General features: G+C 42.6%; 1 protein-coding gene across 7 annotated transcripts in view; it reads right to left on the reverse strand.

Annotated features, from left to right (window-relative positions):
- The window catches only part of LOC147013866 (A disintegrin and metalloproteinase with thrombospondin motifs 9-like), a 178258-nt gene that overhangs the window by 115935 nt on the left and 44031 nt on the right, over window positions 1-18292 (reverse strand). For all 7 annotated transcript variants that reach the window (XR_015050537.1, XR_015050538.1, XR_015050539.1 and 4 more), the window contains exons 8-9: window positions 17700-17805; window positions 16256-16402 (exon numbers count right to left, since the gene is read on the reverse strand). Coding sequence is in view for 4 of the 7 variants with exons in the window: in XM_085851170.1 (XP_085707296.1) it covers window positions 16256-16402; window positions 17700-17805 (253 nt within the window). In the remaining 3 variants the exon portion in view is untranslated. The remainder of the gene's footprint in view (window positions 1-16255; window positions 16403-17699; window positions 17806-18292) is intronic.

Consider the following 18292-nt stretch of genomic DNA (forward strand, 5'->3'; position numbering starts at 1 on the left):
GGGTTGTAGAGGGATGGGGGAATTGTGGAGGGGGGAAGTGGGGGATGGTGCTGGGGTGGATGGTGAGGGATGTTGGCCAAATAGATTTTGTGCTCTGACTGAATATATATACACTCTAAATCAGAAGTCAGAGTGCAACGTGTACAAATAAAAAGGAACCGAGCACAAATTATGTGATTTTACATTATCAGTTAGAGCTGGAAGGGGAAGGTCAACATAAACAGAGCAAACTGGAATGTAAATTCAAACTGCCAGCCTTATAGAGCAGGCGTGCCACCAATACACCGCTTCAATTGGACATCTGACCGGGTTTTTAGCGTCGCATATTTTATTTTGCCCACATCTCGATCTCGATTAATCAAGTCAAAGTTCCAAAAAAATTAGCGCTGATGAATACAGGTAAGTCACGAATGTGTTTCTTAGGTTATATGTATATATATATATATATATATATATATATATATATATATATATATATATATATATATATATATATATACATATATATACATATACATGTTTGTTCCATGATTATATGTTGATTATGACGAGCATCGGCACTCCCGGCCTTTTGGGTGTGAAGCTAACCCAATCCTAACGGCCATTCGGCCTGGAGTGCCCATCTCGGCCTACCTGCCATGAGCAATTGAAACTGATGATATTTCCAAAAAGTAATACTTTTTTCTGTAACACATTGCAAATTTGAAAAACAAGCTCAAATGAGCTAAGATCCTCGTCCTCTTAATGATGACGTTATAAAAACGAATATGACGTCATTGTGATGGATCAGGTTTGCGATAAATTATCTGTGCTAATGCCCGGCTTGATTCCCGCAAACAAAATTCAAACAGCTTGCCTAGTTTCGGAGATAATGGTATCAGCAATTTCCATTAGTGGCGATATTATGACGTCAACTTTTTTTTCTAGGAAAAATTTGCAAAATCGGAGATGGTTACATCTCCTGTGCGTGGGCTTTCTGCATATACATGGCAAGTCTCACGAAGATCCAATGAAAACTCTGGGTTGTCAAACAAAAAATGTCAAAAAATAGGAATGACGTCATAAAAATTGATATGACGTCATAGTGATGTATCATATGTGCGGTAATTCATCTCTGCTAATGCCCTGTTCGATTCCCACAAACAGAATTCAAAAAACTTGCCTAGTTTCGGAGATAATTTTTTAGGCGATTTCCATTAGCGGAGATATTTTGACGTCATAACTTTTTTTTTCAAGGAGGAATTTTCAAAATCGGAGATGGTTACTGTCTGCGCAGGGTATTTTTTTACATATATACGCCAAGTTTCAGGAAGTTTCAATGAAAACTGCAGGCTGTGAAACAAAAAAGTCCACAAGAAAAAGATGAAGAACAACAACGTAAGACTTAGAGATCCTCCACGAGGATCTAAAAATTGGGATATAGTGAAACCATATTTGCCCTTACTGAACTACATTGGAAAGTTTGAGTGATAGAAAACAGCATGTGATCAATTTTGAAGTTGATAGATATATATATATATATATATATATATATATATATATATATATATATATATATATATATATATATATATATATATATATACATATATTTCAAATCTGTCTCGTTTGTCCTTTCCTTCATTGGTCTGACACAGTATACAAGCATACTTAGTCAGGAAGTTGTACCCCACCTGATTTGCTCTCATTAGCCAGCATACTCACTGTATCGCTCGGCAGTAATCAGTGTGCACTGAGGGCATGAAACTCGGTTAATTTAGTCACCTCCTCAGGTTAACGGCGTCAGGCGAATAACCCATGTTAGAGTTAAGGAAGTTAATTGACATTTGTGTTTGCTTAGCAACCCGCCGGAAGACAGAGTTATCTGTTGCCGGTGGCCTCAATACCTGGCGTTTGGAAGGAACCCAAAGCTTCCCTCATCGTGAAACTCTGAACCCCGGGCCGTAACAGTACACACACACACACACACACACACACAATATATATATATATATATATATATATATATATATATATATATATATATATATATATATATATATATATATATATATATATAATGTTGTGAAACCTGTTCTCCGTGACCTTAGCCAAATGCCGTGATGTCACCGTCATGACGCAAAGCCATGTCGACGGCTCCTGGAAGAGAGCATCTGAACGTCACGGCATTCGGCCTCGGTCCGAGAACGGATTTCACAACATCATTACTGATCTCAACCGCATTCAATTGATAACTCCAGGTACGTATTGTTGAGCGAGAGATAATGTTCCTGCATGGCAGGCAGTGCTGATCACTCCCAGGACATGCAGCAAGGGTTGTATGGGACATTATCCTGATGCTCACCACTCACAGTTTGGAGCCATATCGTGATTGGTATGTAACCGAAAGGTTTCAATCACAAGTGGATGTAAACTTGTTGTGTTACCCTGATGATGCTCTAATGAGGGCGAAACCAGTCGGTAACTGCGATTTTCATTTACTTGTGAAAGATTCTAAAATGCTATGACATTTAACATCATTGTGATTTGCTCTGCTTGAGATGCTCTCTTCCGGGAGCCACAGACATGGCTCTGCGTTGTGACCTATTACACTTGTTTTGGTGAAACTTATATGGATGAAACCTATTACACTTATTTTGTAGCCTTTCAAACAAATTACTTGCTCCTGAAGTGATTTAGAGTTAATTAGGCCAAGGGTTTGAATACTTATGCAAAGGAGAATCATCAGATTTTCTCTGGTAATCAAATTTATTCATGTTCTATCTGCAATTTTTGCTTTATCAGCTTGGAGTAGTTTGTAAAGACTCTATATATTAAGTGTGTTTTGAAAGCATCATGAAACAAGCTCAGGTGGCATCAAAATGTGAAAACTTTTGGAGAGGGGTGAATACTTTTGCAGGCCACTGTGTATGCACATACTGTACATATACATACTGTACAGTATATATAAACATAAACATATACATATACATTTATTTTTGTCCAATGGGGATCAACGGAGTGATCATCACACTCCACACGTTTCGATTTACTCACATCACATACCTTCTAGTTGAATGGTTTGCATTAGCGGGAACAATTGTCTGGATGGCAGAAGGACGGTTGTTCTTTGCGGATTATGTGGCTTTACCGTGTGAGACATAATCCACAGTGATGCTCACAATAACAGTCAGGAACCTTGCTTTTGTGTGATGTTTAAATGACGAATGTGGTCTTTATTGGTATGTTATTCTGAAGATGGTAAATAAGCCCAAACTTTGGGGTTTGGGTGTGTGTGTGTTTGTTTGATCATGTGCTTCAGCCTTTGGGCTGAAGGGCATGTGTATACCAACGGGACAGTCTTGTCGCATTGTGTACTTTGGCCATGGGGTCAAGGTGCATGTCTCAAGCTGTATTAATGCTTTGATTTTTTAAACCTTTTTTTGGATGAAAAAAGGTGCCTTTAAAAGAGGCAAACAAGCCTAAAATCTGGATAGGCAGCTCTGCGTGATGTTTAACTGATGTTGACCATGTAATTTTTGTCTACTTGACAGAGTTGCTGGTCTGACGCCTCTGGACTGGAGGTGACACTTTGGTGCAGAATGATGTCCAATGCAGATTGGGGAAGTCATATATATATATATATATATATATATATATATATATATATATATATATATATATATATATATATATATATGTATATAAGTATATATATATATATGTATGTATATAAGTATATATATATATATGTATATAAGTATATATATATATATATATATATATATATATATATATATATATATATATATATATATATATATATATATATATATATATACACACATACACCACAAGGGGAAAACCAGAGATGTCAGGATAAGTCAATTTTGAAGAAACTGAAAAACAAAGTTTCAAGACTTTGGTGGACTGCTAATATGATGGAAAACCGGGAGGAAAACTAAGGATAAACCACCCCCGCGATAGCGGGTCACCTCATGTGACTCCATCATATCCCTCAGCAGGTTGATTGGGCGGTGGGTACATCGAATGAGGATGGGTACTCAGACGCGCTAACCATTAAGCCACGGCGTGGGTCACAATAAAGGTTTGACCAGGCTTGAACCACGATATGCACCAACTACGGAGCTCATGATATAACCAAATAGGCCATTGTAGTGCTCAGAGTTTATGCTGTGAAAGTTTTACAACCTTTCATTTTTAGTTTCTCAACTCTGAATATTATGTTGGAACAGTTAACATGAATGAAAGGGAGATAACCAGGAGTAAAGTACTGACAACTCTGGGTTTCTACTTGTTCAGCTTTGACAACACTTGTTTTTTCATTGCACAGCTAAACTTTATACCATATAAATTTTGTGACACCCCTGGTTATTTGTTAAAGTAATATTGTGAGAGGAAACCTTATGTTGCCAACTATTGGCAGGTGCAATAACCCTGAAATTTATAAAAAGTGACATCTCTGGTTTTCCCCTTGTGTTCTTCATATACATATTAGCGCCATTATATTAAAAAGAGATGTTACCATTTAAGGAATCCTTGACTGCCAACCAATTTTAAAAAAGCTAATCATTCCGTCTTACAAAATCTCAGCAAAAATGTTTTTTTCATAGTAAACAATGAAATAAACTTCATCAGACAGATCATCAATGCACATCGGGGTGTCAGTTTTGGTCCTGTTATTTATAGTCGACTTGGATGACTGTTGCAACCTTGTGTTAACTCAGCTCTGATTGAGTACTCAGATTTTCATGACCAATCAAATAGCAGCATATGAATTTCCAACAAGGCCGTAAGCCTGACATGAAGAGCCAGCTGGAAAGAAGGAAGGAGGGTCATATACCAGTGTGTGCAAAGACTGCAACAGAATGAGAAAGAAATCAACATTTTCAATAAATAATAAATAAAGATGATTGGAATCTCCCACGATGACACCGAGTCGGTGGGTTATCACTTCGCGATTGCGCACAGGTCGGTGGTCTCTCTGTCCTGTACTGTCTGCACTTTCCATGCTTTGTCCCCACCCAAATCCCTCCCAATTCTCTAGTTTTCCCTCCTTGGAGTTTCCTTCTGTATTAATTTTGTCCACCCCGCGCAAGCATGTTCGGCATCCTGTTTTTGTCTGTTACATCCTGATCCGTTCAGTGTACTTGCTCTTCCACAAGCCTCAACTTCAGTGGCCTCGTTACAAGTTCTTTAAATCTTTTCATTTGTACACAAATTGGTATAAAATAAAAAGGTAGTTCTGATGCAGTAGCATAGAATGCAGGAAAATCCATTATTTCACACTTTTGTAAACGTTTCCAGGGTTTCATTCCCACCCCTCACCCAATCTCCTTCTCCACCATTACCAGGGCATATGAGGAACACACTGATCCAGCACCTTTGTCTTTAAAATATTGGCAAACATGCCCATCTAGAATCTGGACAATAACCGTTGGAAGTTTCCCAAACTGACCTTATGTTATGCGTACAAGCAATGCCTTAACAATCTCACGTTTAAAGCTTCTCATCTTACGACAGAAACTTTAAGGTGAAAGGATTGTCTTATTCTCTCATAAATTTACAATTCATACAAGCTAACCACAAGTTGCATCAAAGGAACTCCCTCGACAATAAAAAGAAACTCGAGCGAAGTTTATGGCGCGTCATCATAAATCCGCACGCTTCCCACCGAAAGCAAGGTTCAGTGATGGCAAAAAGTTCCACCAGGAATGACCCAACATCCCAACCCCAAGGGGCATGAACCGGGAGTCAAATTCCGAAAACATCGGAACATATTTCATGCATCCCCCGAAGTTGATTGCAAATACAAAGTTTCATTTAAAAATGTTCAAGAATGTGCCATTAATTGCATTTTTCAGTATTTGACCTTTTGACCCCGACCTTGGGGGCAGGGCCAAAAGTGACACTGGTCATGCACCTCCGTGCCACGTGATGATCATAACTACCAAGTTTGGTGAATTTCTGCACAACCATCTTGGAGGAGATAGTGTGACAGACGGACGGAGCCGATTACAATATCCCCCCCCCCCCCGTCATTTTCAAAAAGTGTGGGGATAACCAGGAGTTCAGTGGTTGTGGTATTCATCCAAGCAAATGCCTCTTGCTGTGACAAAAGCCAAGTGGCCTGGAAAATAAAAATAGAGACAAAAGGTGCAAAAAAGCATTCTGTGACAGCAAAAACATTTTTGGTGCTTTTGGAATCCTGATGGGAGACGTGTATTTATGATGGATGCAAATATGGCAGAATATTGTTTTTGACCTCACGCCCGTGCAAACATCTATCTTCTTCTTCCTCTTTCGGCTTGCTCCCGTTAGGGGTCGCCACAGCGGACCAACCGTCTCCATTTCGCTCTATCCTCCACATCTTCCATTGACACTCCAACCACCCGCATGTCCGCCCTCACCTTATCCATGAACCTCTTCTTTGGCCTTCCTCTTCTCCTCCTGCCTGGCGGCTCCATCTTCAACATCCTTCTCCCGATATACTCCGCTTCCCTCCTGTGCACATGTCCAAACCATCTCAATCTCGCCTCTCTCACTTTGTCTCCAAACCGTCCTACCTGCGCTGTCCCTCTAATATACTCATTTCTTATCCTATCCATCCTCGTCACTCCCAACGAGAATCGCAGCATCTTTAACTCTGCCACCTCCAGCTCCGCTTCCTGTCTTTTTGTTAGCGCCACCGCCTCCAAACCATACAACATAGCTGGTCTCACTACCGTCTTGTATACTTTCCCCTTCACTCTTGCAGCTACCCTTCTGTCACAAATCACTCCTGCAACTCTTCTCCACCCACTCCATCCTGCCTGCACTCTCTTTTTCACTTCTCTCCCACACTCTCCGTTACTTTGGACAGTTGATCCCAAGTATTTAAACCAATCCACCTTCCCCACCTCAACTCCTTGCAACTGCACCATACCACCACCCTCCCTCTCATTTACGCACATGTACTCCGTCTTACTCCTACTGACTAACATTCCCCTTCTCTCCAGTGCGTATCTCCACCTCTCAAGGCTCGATTCAGCCTGCTCCCTACTCTCCCTACAGATCATGATGTCATCCGCGAACATCATAGTCCATGGAGACTCCAGTCTGATCTTGTCCGTCAACCTGTCCATCACCATTGCAAATAGGAAAGGGCTCAGAGTCGATCCTTGGTGCAATCCCACTTTAACCTTAAACCGGTCCGTCATTCCTACCGCACACCTCACCGCTGTCACACTGTCCTCATACATATCCTGCACGATCCTCACATACTTCTCCACCACTCCCGACTTCCTCATACAATACCACAACTCCTCTCTTGGCACCCTATCATAAGCTTTCTCTAAATCCACAAACACACAATGTAACTTTTTCTGGCCTTCCCTATACTTCTCCATCAACATTCTCAAAGCTAACATTGCATTAGTGGTGCTCTTTCCTGGCATAAACCCATATTGCTGCTCACAGATCGTCACCTCTCCTCTCAACCGAGCTTCCACTACTCTTTCCCACAACTTCATGGTGTGGCTTAACAACTTTATCCCTCTGTAATTTCCACAGCTCTGCACATCACCCTTATTCTTGAAAATCAGAACCAGTACACTTCATCTCCACTCCTCCGGCATCCTCTCACTTTCCAAGACTTTATTAAACAATGTGGTTAACAACCCCACTGCCATCTCTCCTAAGCACTTCCATGCCTCCACTGGTATACCATCTGGGCCAACCGCCTTTCCACTTTTCATCTTCTTCATAGCAGTCCTCACTTCATCCTTACTGATCCACCCCACTTCCAGATTCACTATCTCCACCTCTTCCAACCTTCTCTCTCTCTCTCATTTTCTTCATTCATCAGCCATCTATATCAGCCATCAGCCGTGCAAACATCTATTTTTCCCTAAAACTCTCTTCTTGTATATATGTATGTATGTATGTATGTATGTATGTATGTATGTTCCCAAAATACAGCCAAAACGGTACACGATAGTGCAAAAATTTTAGTGCCACTTTACTCAGCATTCTCCGGTGGTGTACAGTATCAAGTTTCGTTCAAATCGGGCAACGAAAAAATTATTAAAAAATCAATTCCCGATTCAGTCAAGTACTTTTCAGGAGAATTTGATCGATGCAAACAACCTCAGCGGTATAGTTCGCTGGAGCCATCTTTTTCTTTTTCTTTTTGAAATTAATATTTTTATCAACCGCTGTCACAACGGGAACCCGACGGGTTCACGGGTCATCTAGTAACAACTATATCTTTCAGCCGGAAAAGTTTCTGATGAATGGATAAGGCAACTGTTCGTCTCCATCAATTTCCGCAATTAATAAACTAGTGGTGAAATGGACATCGTTCTCTAGATATCGTTAAAAATAAATAATTCAGACAATATCCTCATACCAAAGAGCAGATGAGAACCATGTTAAGGGCTATAAATCTCGGGTTATTCTTAACATGTGCAATGGGATTTGCTTTAATTGCTATTCCTCATGCATCGCATGTGAAAGGTAACATGATCCGTGCCTGCATTCTCAAAACTCAACGGTTGTTTCGTCAAACCAATGATGTGAATTCATTTGGATGTATTTTTGTCTGGTTTCCTAAACAGTCGTTGAACCATTGATGCTTCGAACACACAAGCAGTTGAATTAATTAACGCTCACTCCTTTGAGCTGAATGAATGCATGGGTGGCGTGGATGAGCTCGTTTCGTCATGGGGGCTTAATGGCGGCCTGAACAAAAACAAATACTTCCATGATGCACTTGCAGAAAGAAATCTGTGTAATTCTGTTGCTGCACTTTAATGTGGTTAAAAGAGGTTGATGAATTCCCATACTTGGCAATTACACTGCTTTGATCGGAGGAAGACCTTTCTGTGAATCAAAAGAATGCATGATTAGAGATATAGTGGCTACACGAACACCATCAAGGATCTTGGAAGAGCTTGACGAAAGTTGGGGATAGAATAGACCGGGAGGAGGGAAATGGGGAACAGGTATACACAGGAGTGGACAAAACAATTAATTAACAACAAGCCCACATGGAGGTAGATCAGAGGTTAGCCTTTTTGGCATACTTATCTGAGCCTAAAGCTCAGGATGCGAGGCTCCAAGGTTCGAATCCCATCCCATCCCATCTCGATTTGCTGGAAGGCAGGTTTGGTGCTGCCAAAACGAGAATGATTGCACTGAATGTTTTGCCTTTGCTTTCCCAGGAAAAATCACGGCAGGAATTTGATCAAGGTGCTAGTAATAACTCACCTACACTGCGTAAAACCCCCTGGGATCATTAACCTCCAGCAGCTAACACTAGCAGATGGTACAACCGGCTTAATGTTCAAACGAGGAATCCGACAATTTATAGTTGGGTTGGGAATTGACCCCGTCCTTCCCAACTTAAAATTGAGTGTGCTATCTCTGCAACATCCTGCCAAACTAACAAATATTGAAAACTCACGTCCTTGTAATTTATGAAGAAGTATGCTGCTGTCTCTGAATATCCTTGTCCTCCACTTGATAGATGTACAACTTACTCCACAGGTAGATGAGCATAAAAAAAACAAATAAGATGGTGGTGGACTGTAACCGTAAATCACTGAAGGACGAATCACAGAGAATGGCAGGATCACCTTCAATTGCTTCAACTTGTTCTTGTTTCCTTTCATTTGAATAATTACCTTCCAAAGGTGAGTAGATCATATTCTTCACTCCGATGCTTCAGGCAGGAGTGGCACAACCATGTCATGTTATCTCCCCCATACCTACCCATGATATTTCCTTCCCCCATTAACCCATCACTCAACCCTCGTACTTGCAGGTTACTGGGTTTCATCCCCTCCCTCCCCCATCTTTCCCTCTTTGTTATTTCTCTTACTTGCTTTGACCATGTGTAGCCCCAGTGCCCCCACTACCATTAGGTTTCCCTTTCACCCGCTGATACCTCCTGATACCTCACTATTCCACGAGCCTTGATCTTGCACATAAAAAAGACAGATTACACGAACAAAATAGACTACATTCCACAGCTGAGGGAAAAGTGGAGATAGGAAGGTGAAGGTGAGACCTGTGATAAGTTAACAAGGAAGGGGCTAATAGATGAGTGCAAGCATCTGATAAAGAAGCGGAAGGCTGATAAAGCATTGGGTTCAAAAGGATGTCAGAGCCGGTATGAAAGTCCGATAGGCCACCAACCTGTCTGTGATGAGAGAGAAGAAGGTGCCGCACCGTCGCATATCCTGTGCCTTGAAAATCCTAGTTCTATCTCATTGTTCTGAGAATGATCATTAACTCCTTCGGAGTATATAAAGTGAGGACCCCACCGAACTCCCCTTATATACAACAACTAAAGCCTGTCTGTTGCATACACAACCGACAAAATGTTCAAAGAACGGTCCATGACTTGCCAATGGTGAACGCAGAGGCAAAAATTTGGAATGTATGTTTCGTACTGGAATCTTCTAGGCTGACAGGGTGGCTTAGAGGTACGCACACTCGCCTCTAACCTGTCTCGCCTGGGTTTGAATCCTAACCCAGCTATAAACTACCATCCTGATGTTTCACGTGCAGGGTGATTCATCAATGTGTGTGTCAATTCTTGGATGGATGTGAAACTGGGCGTCCCATGTACCGACATTAGTTGGTGTATGTTAAAGATCCCACGGTGTCCTTTGTGAAGAGTAGGTGAGCTATTGCCTGCACCCTGAGGAAATTACATATTCCTACGCAAACCAGCAGAGGGCACTGCATCAGCGACACAGCTGTGCCCTCAGTCAATGATGCTACCCTGCAGCCTTGTGCTGCATGTGAATGACGAAGAAGACTGGAATCTTGTGATGCTCACAAGTGAGAGTAAGCGTATGGACCTCCGGAATATTGTCTTTGGGTGTGAAGATCGAGTGTAGAAATAACTTATTTAAAATCACCTTGTCACCGTCATTCCACATCGAGAGTGGAACTCGTGAACACAGGAAGCTGGAAAACATTCTGTGAATAAATCATTTAAACAGAAGACAAGTATGTTTGTGATCGATGTACCGTGCCCCAGCTGATAAGGGAACAAGAAATCCCCAAAAATATAAATCCAAATCTCATTGGGTGCTCGCTGTACCAAGGGGACCGGAAAGGTGTTCACCATTGAGCGTTATTTTGTATGAGCGGTCGACAATGCATAACATGAAGACCCCACCAAAGGAAATGCTCCGAAGATAAATCACCGGTTCATTTGTGACTGACTGCTTGTTCGTTTGCTTTTTGACACACGCACACACGCACACACACACACACACACACACACACACACACACACACACACACACACACACACACACACACACACACACACACACACACACACACACTGTGATGAATGTGTGTGAAAGTAATGTTGAAGCTTGCATTGAAATAAAACTCACATGAAGGTTTATCTGGAAATTTCATTAGGCAACAAGCCAGAGCAGCTGTTCTGCATCCCTCATCTCAGCATCTGCGTATGACTTTACAGCACGTTCCCAAGCATCGGCCATCGTGGGCCTAAACCCCCCTAACATGAACAATCTTGACAGAGACGGTGCATAAATATTTCACAATAACCGTTATTCAGTCCATAAAATAACCTGTTCACCATCAAATCATCTATAGCACACGAAGGAGGAAGTCAACAAAGTCAACGAAGGAGGAAGAAAGTTTCAATAATTGTATCGTCAAACTATTTCATCGGCCTGAGTTACGACCTGTTATTTTTTTGAATAAAAGCATTTGCATTTCCCCCAACATGTTTCTTGTTTTTAAATTTTTGGGAACATTTATTTCTTGTTTGCATAAAACTGGTTGTCGTTAAGTGAAGATTCCTATTGAAAACTAAAGACCTTGGGCATGATCCTTGCCTACTAGGGAGTTATACAAGTCAGTGGTGCCTTCATTGTTGAATATTTATTTATTTATTTATTCAGAATATGTGGCAGAGAGAGAGAGAGAGAGAGAGAGAGAGAGAGAGAGAGAGAGAGAGAGAGAGAGAGAGAGAGAGAGAGAGAGAGAGAGAGAGAGAGAGAGAGAGAGAGAGAGAGAGAGAGAGAGAGAGAGAGAGAGAGAGAGAGAGAGAGAGAGAGAGAGAGAGAGAGAGAGAGAGAGATATGAGGGTTGGGGGGAATGTTGAAGCATTGAGGGTCATTGAGGGTCAACACTTCCACCATATTTGCGATACATAGTAAATAGATGGCTCCTTTAGTTTGTATTATTGATGGGTTTACTGTGGTCGTGATATAACTCTAATTTGAACCTTTCCATCGTATTTGATGAAGACAAGAAGCGTTTTAACCGATCAAAACACAGGGATCCAAATGTGAATCATTTAAAAAGTTCTTCCCTTCCCTTCATGTGCAGCTGTTTGGCTGCTGGTTGCATCATTGGTTAGGGATACAACTATGCCAATGATGCAGTGCCCCTATTACCAGTACACTAGTGCTCATTTCACCAACCTCAGAAGGATGACATGCTGAGTCAACCCCCTGGTGGTAATTCAACAGCCAATGGGGCTCAAACTCAGGACCCTAGGATCCCAAGCCACCACCCTCACCACAAAGCCAACACCAGGCTCCTTTAAAAGTTCTAAGAATGAGATACTTCCAACAGTCAAAGACAGGCAAAAAGAATAAAGATATACAGCATTCATTTATTTACCTATTTATTAATTTTTTTCAGGCTCTAATGCTTGTGGATGAGCTGCGACATAAATCATGCACACATGCACAGAAATACATGATATAAACTACAACAGCACTCGGTAGAGCGCATACCTCCACCAGGCTGAACAGTTTATGTTTTGTATCCCACTGATGGGCCAGATCTGCATCCGGACCTTAACAAAAATCTAATCAGCTTGTTCTTGTCACCTACCCAACTCATTCACCAAGTTTTGTCATAATCCGTTCACATTGTTTTGAGATATCGCACTATACATCGTTTTTGGCCCGGTCTCTCAATGGTGAAGAATCACTTAAAAATTACGAGTACGTGCCCGTACGTGCGTGGCAAAAAAAAACTTTAAAAACCGCGAGCCGAAACAACAACCACACAGGTCGTTTCTTCGCTCTCGCGTGCCCGTACGTGCGTGGCCGTACGTGCAAACCAAAAAACAAAAAACTCAAACCGCGAGCCAGAAACAACCACACAGGCTGTTTCTTCGCTCTCGCGTGCCCGTACGTGCGTGGCCGTACGTGCAAACCAAAAAAAAAACTCAAACCGTGAGCCAGAAACAAACACACAGGCTGTTCCTTCGCTCTCGCGTGACCGTACGTACAAACCCCCCTCCCCCCCAAAAAACTTTCAAACTGTGAGTCAGAAACAACAACCACACAGGCCGTTTCTTCGCTCTCGCTTGCCCGTACGTGCGTGGCCGTACGTGCAAATCAAAAAAAAAAACTCAAACAGTGAGCCAGAAACAACCACACAGGCTGTTTCTTCGCTCTCGCGTGCCCGTACGTGCGTGGCCGTACGTGCAAACCAAAAAAAAAAACCTCAAACCGCGAGCCAGAAACAACCACACAGGCTGTTCCTTCGCTCTCGCGTGACCGTACGTGCAAACCCCCCTCCCCCCCCAAAAAAAACTTTCAAACTGTGAGCCAGAAACAACAACCACACAGGCCGTTTCTTCGCTCTCGCGTGCCCGTACGTGCGTGGCCGTACGTGCAAACCAAAAAAAACAAGCAGTCATAGACTGGTACTTACGAAATCGTCAACTTGACCTCCGACCTTGTCTAATAAAAGCTGTCTCGAGAGAAGGTCGCGACGCAAACCAGAAGTTTCTACGATGATTCTGTACCAAACCATCAAAAATCGTAACATCGACCGAAGCAAAAATTTCCATTTCTCCACGCAATTATTTAATATTATTTTATCAGTCACAAAACCATAATATTCAGCCATCCACCAACAATCTTTACATAATCCGACAGCTTAGCGAGTCAGGCATGCGACGATAACCTTTATTGGGATAAAAAATGACTTTTAAACACAACCTTTATCAAAAACACTGTCAGTGCGCACACGTAAAACCTTTACGTGACTCAACGCCGTCTCTGCTCAAGCGTGCTGCACCACGTGACGAGCCGTGACGCGACGAGTGAAATATTTTTTATACAATCTTAAAACGTCTCCAAAACATCCGATTTTTAGCAGAATTTCGACAACCGAGTGTTAAGCGTCCTAAGCAATCACAAAAACCGAAGACAAAATTAAAATCGAAGTTAAAACGAACTCGTAACGTCGACTGAAGCAAAAATACTCCATTTCTCCACATGAGTTTACGGAATTATGTTTGACCTCACTGTGACCTTGACCTTTGACCGATTTTGACCAAAATCTAATCAGCGCTAGCCATCACCCTCCTGAATCACGTGGTGTAATTTGACATTGGTCGCTTCTTCCGTTCTCGAGTTATCGTGCCTACAAACAAACAAACACACAAACACACAAACACACGACGGAAGTCATCAATATACGTACTTATGAAATCTAAAGATTTCGTAAGTAAAAAAACTCAAACCGTGAGCCAGAAACAACCACACAGGCCGTTCCTTCGCTCTCGTAAACGACGACTGGATTGGGGCATTGTGTTTATCTATAAATGCGCATAAGAAATCGAGAAATGATTAGAATACATTAAGTCATCACCATCCGGAAGTGGTGCGTGCCCGTACGGAATGTTCACATGCATTCCACGAATTATCGCTTGCATTAAAGTAACAACTGCTGTGATACACACACAGAGTTAATTAAAATCAAAATTAAAATAAAATTTACCTCCCTGTCTTTGCTTGCCATGACATTCGCTGCCATTGACCATTGCCACTCCTACGCCACGGTAACGAAGGCGCCGATCGATCCCCATCGTAACCGGCACGGCACGTGACGTCATCGTCGGTCGGCCGCGCATCGGCCTACGCGAAGTTAAGTCCTCACTGTCCGGAAGTTCACATATCGCAGTTACGATTATTCGCAATTTAGTTTTAATGGCCAATTATTCAATTAGCGCCAACATATTTGCCTTTTCGCAATGTCATCTCAAGGAAAAACAGAAAGAGAAGAGAAGAGAAGAGAGAGAGAAAAAAAACGCAAGTGCAAAAAAAAATAAAAAAAACGTACGTGCAAAAAAAAAAAATCTTTCAAACAACCACACAGGCTGTTCTTTCGCTCTCGTAAACGACGACTGGATTGGGACATTGTGTTTATCTGTAAATGCGCATAAGAAATCGAGAAATTATTAGAATACACGAAGTCATCAATTTCCAAAAGTCCGTACGTTGTAACCCGTAATGGGGAACGCGGCTGAGGTTCTCTTCCCCATCGGCCACGCCCATGCAACAACGTGTCTTGTCATTGGTTTGGTAAATAAATGGCCATAACTTGGGAAACACTTGTCCGATTAATATCAAACCTAGAAAGGGCACATACTCAGGTCCCCAGCAATGTAGCTGGCAAGTTTCAATTAGATCGGACCAGTGGTTGTCGAGAAACAGCGGTCACACACACACACACACACACACACACACACACACACACACACACACACACACACACACACACACACACACACACACACACACACACACACACACACACACACACACACACACACACACACACACACACACACACACACACACACACACACACACACACACACACACACACACACACACACACACACACACACACACACACTGCTGGAATTATAGATAGATAGTGGCCATATCTTCACCCAAATCAAATCAATTTATCCTTGTCACACACCCGATGTGTCCACCAAGTTTTGTCCGAATCCGTCCACAACACTTTGAAATGTTCTGCTCACAAACAGACAGACAGACAGACAAACAAACAGGGATGAAAACATAACCTTGGTCCACCTTCGGTGGTGGAGGTAACCAGGCTTGACTTTGACACAAACACAGCCGCTTAGATTACGGGAAGTGACATCACTTCCCAGAACACTCTGGGTTCCAGCGACATCATCTTCATGACACCGCTTTTGACTCTGTAAACCAAGTAAGTTCGGATCACTGCCAAATTCCATGGATGGGTCAAACTTCGGGTCGTTCGACATGTTTCCCTGGGATTGAGTTAGTCGATTGGTGGTTCAAAGTGGCTCACACTAAAAGAACTCTGAGTTAATGCTTTGACATCACTGCTCAATGTCTCTTCCTGACATTCTAGAACAATAGATGTGGTTAGAATGTCTGGGTGGAGCTATAAATGGCAGCAAATCACTTACTCTAGGAAGTCGGTGACATACTTCCGGCTGCACAGTGACCACGTCCACGGATGCGTCTCGTAGTTGAGAGTGGGTGCCATGACATGGTGTCGCTTCCTTGAAGAGAATGCACGACATTTGGTGCTGTCATCGTGCGGCATGTTAAACCTGTGAATTATGACAGAAGGTAAACAAGATGGGTTGGAACGGTTGGAGCAGAAAAAGACAGAAAACAAAGGAATGAGTTGAGAACAGGTAAAAAACAGGATTGATCACCTTGACTACTATGATCAGTAAATGACAAGAGGATAGGAATATTAGGAATGTGCGAGATCAGAGCAAAGCCTTCAACCACGGTCCTTTCGGCAAGATGTACCTGACACCTGGGCTGAAGCTTTGGTAGCTACTAGTGCTGTGTCCACCATTGTTATGAATTGTCTCGTTGCTTATTGTCATGTACGAGCTCCTCAAGATTGAGTGTGTGCATTGTTTCGTGCCGCTGATTCCATGAAAGTGTTTCATCAAAATAAGAGAATTGCGTACAATTACGGCCTAAGTCACATTTGGCACGGCGGCCGTAGGGTCTACAAAATCTACGGCCACTAGCAATTATACGGCGGCCGCAGTATTTCCACGGTTACACAATGCAGCAGTCACATGTTTTTATTTTTCAGGTAGCCGCACGGGGTATTTAGAAATTGTGGAGACCGAAAACGTGGGGGTGCCGTACAGTCTTTGATTTGATGTCGCACGGTGACCTTAGGGCGTCCCTGCGGCGGCCATAGAATTATCAAGGCAGACGCAAGGTAGCCTCAAGGTGCCCACAAGGCGACCGCAGGGGGGCCCTAAGGTGAACGGTAACGAGTGGGTTCTTTTTTTTCTTTTTTTACCAGTTCTTTTGTTTCGGCTTGTCGATTTGCTATGGTCAACGTAGAAATGAAAAAAGTTATAACTCTGCGCTATAATTCCACGGCGACCCCTACAGCCTGTAAAATATAGCCATACATCGTAGGCTCATACCCTGAGGCCACCTCAGAAACTCTGCGGTCGCCGCATGTTTCTGTCAATTCGGGGGGGCGGGGGTACGGCCTCCGTATCCTAACCGTAGAGCAAATGTCAATTAGGCCTAAGTGCTCTTCAAATTTAACAATATCAATGATTAAAAGTTGTCTAACAAGGTTAACTTTTCATGAAGTCACATACAGTTTTGGTCATGGTAGTTTTGTAGCAGCATGTTTGTCCCGGATGAAGAAGAAAAAACAATGTTCTGCGATGTGATTTGTGGACAAGCAAATGCCAATTTCGAACTGTAAAAGTTGTACTTATAGGTAGTTTTTTCCTTAAGGTGGCCACTTTGCCCTGATCTCCCCAACGATAGGTGGACCATCTGGTTAAGATCAGGGACAACCATGCGGTAGATTCTTTAGGTGAGCTGAGGCAGTGACGTTAAGTCTGCAGCACTTACACGTGCCCCAGCTCATGTGTAATCGTAAAGGCGGTACTCAGACCACCGTCTTCGCTCACTGAGCAGCTGCGGAAAGGGTCGCACACTGTGCCGATCTCGGCAAGACCTATCGGGGGGTGGGGGGGGGAAGCCGAAAGCACACAAATTATAGATTATATAAGTAGCACAACCCTCATACATCATAGATTGCCCTTCAAAATGTCTTCTTACGGATCCGACAAGTCCACACAGCAAGGCATTGTGAATTTATATTGTGGGCCAACACAGAAATGACAGGTTCAAGGTTCGACTGGAAACCTTTTTTTACCAAAGGGATGACGAGTTCACAGCACGTGAAGGACAAAACAATATTGAGTAGAACCGGTGAGTCCACGCATGCAGTTCATGTAACGCGGGCTACGTGTTCTTGCACGAGGAGTGAAACATAAAAGGTGCTTTGAGTCGCCAGCAAGGTAACACATAAGTAGATTGAAGAAAAAAATAAAAGGAGAGGATGGCCATGAGGAGGGTATTACATGCATTCAACGACGGGTCATTACTCAAAGGGCAACTAGCAAAGTGGTAAACCAGCGAGCGCGCCACGGAAATCAGGT

This window comes from Eptatretus burgeri, chromosome 13 (assembly GCF_056783735.1).
Source record: "Eptatretus burgeri isolate ZD-2024b chromosome 13, Ebu_testis_v1, whole genome shotgun sequence".
Classification (NCBI taxonomy): Eukaryota; Metazoa; Chordata; class Myxini; order Myxiniformes; family Myxinidae; genus Eptatretus; species Eptatretus burgeri.